This window comes from Mus pahari, chromosome 2 (assembly GCF_900095145.1).
Source record: "Mus pahari chromosome 2, PAHARI_EIJ_v1.1, whole genome shotgun sequence".
In the NCBI taxonomy this organism is placed as follows: Eukaryota; Metazoa; Chordata; class Mammalia; order Rodentia; family Muridae; genus Mus; species Mus pahari.
The window spans coordinates 103462869-103468713 of record NC_034591.1 but is presented as its reverse complement, the minus strand read 5'-3'; the positions used below and the strand labels follow the sequence as shown (position 1 = coordinate 103468713).

Sequence of the window (5845 nt, the reverse complement as noted above, 5' to 3'; positions counted from 1 at the left end):
ATCCCTTACACCCTCCAGGAGCTGGGTGCTCATTCTGCACAAGACCCAAACCCTAGTAACAGAGCTGGAAAAGTAGCCCCAATATGAGAATTCTGCCAAATTCTGAGAATATCTATCCCAATTATATATTCTGAAACTGGGGAAATGACCACAGAATGTGTTCAGGGACCTACTGTGAGCAGACATCAGTCAAAACTCCATTAATCACCTGNCCTCCATAAGCCCCTACTTTAACTGGAGGGCCACAATGTTTCTTGGGATCTCCTGGGATCAGTGTCAACTCAGAACCAGTATCCAATAGACCCCGGAAAGTCTGATTATTTCCTTTCTCCCAGTGTACAGTTACCCTTGTAAAAGGCCGTAGGTCCCTCTGGGGAAGAACTGGAGAAAGGGTAACAGCAAAACTTTTAGGTGTCTTATCAACTCTGTCCCCACTTTTCTCAGCTCAAAGGATGGTTCCCAGACCTCAGCTTCTTACTCCCGTCGTTCTTGGAAGTCAGGGGCTGTGGGGCAAAAGGGTGCCTCAAGGTCACTCATCAGTGCTGTGCCCCCAGTGACAAAGAATTAGGCTGGTGTTCGGACAAACTCTGGTACCCACCTTGAGTTCTGAAGCAGGTTCCATTTCTAACCCCTTTGCCACCCAGAGAGCTCAAGGCTTACTGGGGTGGTAATGGGGAGAAGATTCTATTAACAGTCATGGAACAGAACACAAAACCTTCCCGGGTTTGGTTAAGATTAGGGACTACCAAGTCTTTTGAGGTTCCATTCCTTTTGTTCCTGAGGTGATGGTGGTTAAAGGAGGTAGGACGTGGTTACCCTGGAGGAAGGTCTACTGCGGGAAGGAGCCACAGACACCTCAGAGGCCTCCAGAGCTGAGCCTGGAGTAAGACGGGTTGGAGGGGAGAGGAGAGCAGGCTTCCTAAGCCCCTCCCATCTCCTCCTTTCTCTTCCATCCCTCCTTCTAGCCTCTCCCCTTAATCCCCTCCCCCAACTCTTCCGGCCTCCCCCTCGCCTCCACTTCCTTCCTTCCCGGCTCTCCCCTACCCCCTCTTCCCACCCCCTTCGCATCTTCAGCCACTTTCCTCACCCCCTTTTCCCCCACCTCTTTTACACCTTCCCACTCCTTGCTACTCCCTTCGGCCCGTCTCCTCTACCCATCCCCCTCTTCTCCCTGGTCTCCTCCCCTCCGGCTCCGCACTCGGCGGGCGCCACGTCCCCAGCCCCGCCCACGCGAGCTCGCGGGGAACCCCGGTGACGTCACCACCCGCAGCGCCCTCCTTCCCGCGCTCTCCCGAAAGGACGCGAAGGTGGTGACGTGTCCGGAGCGCCAGCGCGGCTGCGCACAAGGCGCGTGACCAACCTGTGGCGCCGCCTGGCGAAAGAACAGCGGCGGTGTGGCTGGAAGCGACGTGCGGCGGCGGCGTGGTGACGTCATCCCTCGGGGCCACGTGACCGCGTGCTGCTTTGGCCTCCCCCTCTACCGGTGTGGGGGAAAACGTGGCTTCAATCCTTGCTTTACTTGGTCTCCTGAAACAGCTTGGCAGCTTGGTCGCGCGGCGGGTCATGCGAAGTTTGAGGACCAAGAAACATAAAAGACAGAGACTGCATACTCATCCTCTGCCTCTGTCATTAACCGAAATCGTGTCTCAGGACGGGACAGGAAGCACCATCTTCAGCAACCTGAGCAGATAGCACGTGATGCTCTGTGTCATTATGCAGACGAGGTGTTTACGAACTGGTCCATTTGTAGAGTATCCCGAGTCATTCAGGAGCTCAGTCCAGACCGCAGCCATAGCTGCCGGACCCACACCAAGCAGTAGAGGGGAAGGCAGGAAGGAAGTCACACACCCTTTTGGGAACCAACCTTGTTATTTGAAATGCAGTTTTCCGCACAGCACTTCATACAGTGTGAGGGTGCTTCCTAGAAATGCAGGTCTTGGACCTTGCCTTAAAGCTTAAAATTCAGATATACAGTTTCCTTGATACAGGGTCTCACCTTGGCAGACCTGGTTCTACGTAGACAACGTTGCCCTTGAAGGTGTGCACCATAGTGACCAGCTAGAATATGCATTTCAACAAGATCCCAGAGTGAGTCCTATAAGTACTGGTTTGATGGATTATTGTGCATCAAGCCCTACCATGAAATAACTGTAGTATCAGAGTCACCGGCGAATGAATGGACAGTTGGACAGAACTGTCCCCAGGGCTTGTAAGGCCTGGCCACACCCTATTTCCACATGGTGCTTGTTCAGCCTTTACTGTAAACACAAGGCATTCCTTCCTTTTTTTTTCTGTCCAAGCAGGTTGCAGCTGGGTGTTTCCGTCATTTGCAATTAAAACAGAGTTAACAGTTATAAGACATTGCTATCAAGGGGCTAGAGAGATAGATGGTTCAGCAGTTAGACTCCTAACTGCTCTTCCAGGGGACCTGGGTTCCCAGCACCTACATGATGGCTCACAATCACCCCTAACTCCAGTTGCAGGTGCTCCAACAACCTTTCCTGATTTCCCAAGGCACCCATGTGTTCATACATACATGTAGGCAAAGCGTGAGAAAAAAAAACATATCAAACCAATATATTTCAAGTTGAAACAATATATACATAGAAGTAAACGAAACATAATTTTAGTACTGTGTAGAACTCAATCTGTAGCCCCAGCGAGACTTCAGGAAGAGAAATGCCTATAACCCAGGGAAAGATGAAGACTCAATGAGAAAACCCACTGGTACAGTGTAAAGGGAAGTGATGGCAGGTGTGTAGGAAATGCTTCCTCCTCTCCTAGGAGGCAAATCTTCACTTCCTTCACCATCTCCAGTCTGGGATGAGTGAACCTAGAACTAGGTTTTGAATTTTACTAGCTGCTTTTTTAAAAAACAAAAAACCAGGTTCTCACTTTGTAGTTCTTGCTGTCCTGGAACTCACTATGTAGACCAGGCTGACCTCAAACTCAAGAGATTAGCTACCTCTGCCTCCAGAGTGCTCAACTGCTCGTAATTTTGAATAATAATAATAAATTTTAAAAATGCCTTTAATCCCAGAACTTGGGAGGTAGAGGCAGATTAATCTCTTGAGTTCGAGGCCAGCCAGGGCTACAGAGAAACCCTGTTGTGTGGGGTGGGTGGGTGGAGGTGGTGGTGAATACGTGTTGCTGATCCCCTAGCACTGTCTACTTTCCTGTTGACAAGATACATTCTCCCAAAGGTTCTAATTGCAAAATCATGACATCCATGGCACCATTTGGAAAAACTAGTGACATTGTACTTTATTTTGTTATCAGAATAAAGAGTATGATTGGAGCTCTCGGGCAGAGAGCGAGGACCCTGCTCGGCCCAGGGCATCATTAACTTTCCAACACTGTTGGCTAAGATCCAGTGCTGTGACTTTTGGAGAATTACAGAAAAACAAGCTGCAGGTGAATCCACGAGAAGCCAGTGAGCTGGATTTTTGTTTTCTTCTAAAACTCTGGTCAGAAATAAGTGCCTGACTTGTATGAAGACTGTACACACAAGGCTATTTATAAGAGTTTCTTCTACAGAACACACATGGATGGGCTGAGTAACTGTATCTTAGCCAAGTGCGGTTTGTTAGCAGGGATCTTGTAAGTGCTACTAGGATTTATAGTCCTCAGGGGTTGGGATGTGCAAACTCTGCAAAAATACTCTTGATTTGCCTCAAGGGAAAGTGATAGTAGTCAGAGGGGCCAGCTCCAAAGGTTGGTCCATGGGTGGCCTTGGGTCCTGGTAGTCAGCCACATGTCCATTCCGGTGGTGACCATACTCAAACTTGATTCGAAGCTCACCAATCTTGGATTGTGGGAGGATATCTGGGATCCACTCAATGATAAAGGGTGTTGGCTCCTTTTGATCTGGGGAAGTGTTACCTATAGAGGGAAAGGGGGAGGCCAATTAGTATGGGTCAACCTGACCATTCCTTTGTCTTGGTGTTTATTGTTTTTAGACAGGGTCTTCACTGGAGCTCAGGATGTACTCATATTTACTGTGTAGTAGATAATAACTCTAGGTGTGGTTGGCAAAATGGTTCAATATAAAGGCACTGGAAACACAAGCCTGGTGACCTGAGTAAAATCTCCTGAACCTACACTTATGTAGTTGGCCAGAAAGAACCAACTCCAAGTTGTCCTCTGAGCTCCATATTCATGCTGGGCACACACACAACTCCTTTACTATGACAACAAAGTTAAGAACAATTCAGGTTTTACTGGTGTTGAAGGCTAGACTCAAACTGGATTTGATGAATGCTCTTTGCTAGATAAAAATGGAGAGTTTAGCTGGGCATTGCATATGCCAGTGTACCCAGCTTCTGTGATCTGAAGGTTCAAGTCCATTTTGCAAAGGCAAACAAAAAACAAACAAAACAAAAAACAAAAAAGGAAGTCTTGTGGGCTGGAGAGATGGCTTAGTGGTTTAAAGCACTGGCTGTTCTTTCAGAGGTCCCGAGTTCAATTCCCAGCAGCTTCAGTGGCTGACTCTCAACCACTTATAGCTCCAGCTCCCAGGGAACCACTGATGACAACTGAGCACACAGAAATACAAAGCACTCTTTAAACATAACTAAATGTGGGCTGGAGAAATGGCTCAGTGGTTAAGAGCACTACTGATTGCTCTTCCGAAGGTCCTGAGTTTAATTTCCAGCAACCACATGGTGGCTCACAATCATCCGTATTGAGATCTGATGCCCTCTTCTGGTGCATCTGAAGACAGCTACAGTGTACTTAGATATAATAATAAATCTTAAAAACAAAACAAAAACTAAATGTAAAACAAGCCGGGAGGTGGTGGCGCATGCCTTTAATACCAGCAGTTGGGAGGCAGAGGCAGGAGGATTTCTGAGTTCGAGGCCAGCCTGGTTTACAAAGTGAGTTCTAGGACAGCCAGGGCTACACAAAGAAACACTGCCTCGAAAAAACCAAACAAACCAACCAACCAACCAACCAAAGAGTAAAACAAAGAGAAAGAAAGACAAAAAACCCTGACGGCAATGCATATATAGTCTTCACTCCTGATTTTATTCTCAAACAGGCAACCTTTCTTCACCCCAACCTTCACTATGTCAGCTATTCCCTTCTCACAGTGGTCAGGAAGGAACCACTCCCAAGATGAATCTGAGGCTTGTGACATGGCGCTGCAGAGCTCTGTGTGTTAAGGTACTGTCTGGCTCATTTGGCAGACATCACAGCTTCCATTTCCAGATACAGAGCTGCTAGGACTTCACTCAAATGTCAGTGAAAATAGAAAATTCGGGAAGCTCAATTGATGACTGAAAAAGCATGGTTAAAGCTGACTAAGAAAGTCTGAACTCTCAGGAAGATGCAGTCTGCGTGAGGACAGCAGAAACCCACATGCTTGGAATCTGAGTTCTGTAAACCCCCTGTACTGGTTGGTTCTGTGTGTCAACCTGACACAAGCTGGAGTTATCACAGAGAAAGGAGCCTCCCTTAAGGAAATGCTTCCATGAGATTCTGCTGTAAGGCGTTTTCCCAATTAGTGATCAAGGGTGGGAGGGCCCATTGTGGGTGGTGACATCCCTGGGGGCTGGTAGTCCTGGGTTCTGTAAGAAAGCAAGCTGAGCAAGCCAGGGCAAGCAAGCCAGTAAGTAACATCCCTCCATGACCTCTCTGCATCAGCTCCTGCTTCCTGACCTGCTTGAGTTCCAGTCTTGACTTCCTTTCTTCCTTTGGTGATGAACAGCAATATGGAAGTATAAGCTGAATAAATCATTTCCTTCCTTTTTTTTTTTTTTTTTTTTTTCGAGACAGGGTTTCTCTGTATAGCCCTGGCTGTCCTAGAACTCACTTTGTAGACCAGGCTGGCCTCGAACTCAGA

The 5845-nt window shown here is 47.8% G+C and overlaps 1 protein-coding gene across 3 annotated transcripts in view; it reads right to left on the bottom strand.

Moving 5' to 3' along the window:
- Positions 1–3238: 3238 nt before the first annotated feature.
- The window catches only part of C2H2orf42 (chromosome 2 C2orf42 homolog), a 33861-nt gene continuing 31254 nt past the window's right edge, over positions 3239–5845 (bottom strand). For all 3 annotated transcript variants that reach the window (XM_021190232.1, XM_029535570.1, XM_021190233.2), the window contains exon 10: positions 3239–3882. In XM_021190232.1, coding sequence (XP_021045891.1) covers positions 3674–3882 — 209 coding nt within the window. In that variant the 3' untranslated portion in view covers positions 3239–3673. The remainder of the gene's footprint in view (positions 3883–5845) is intronic.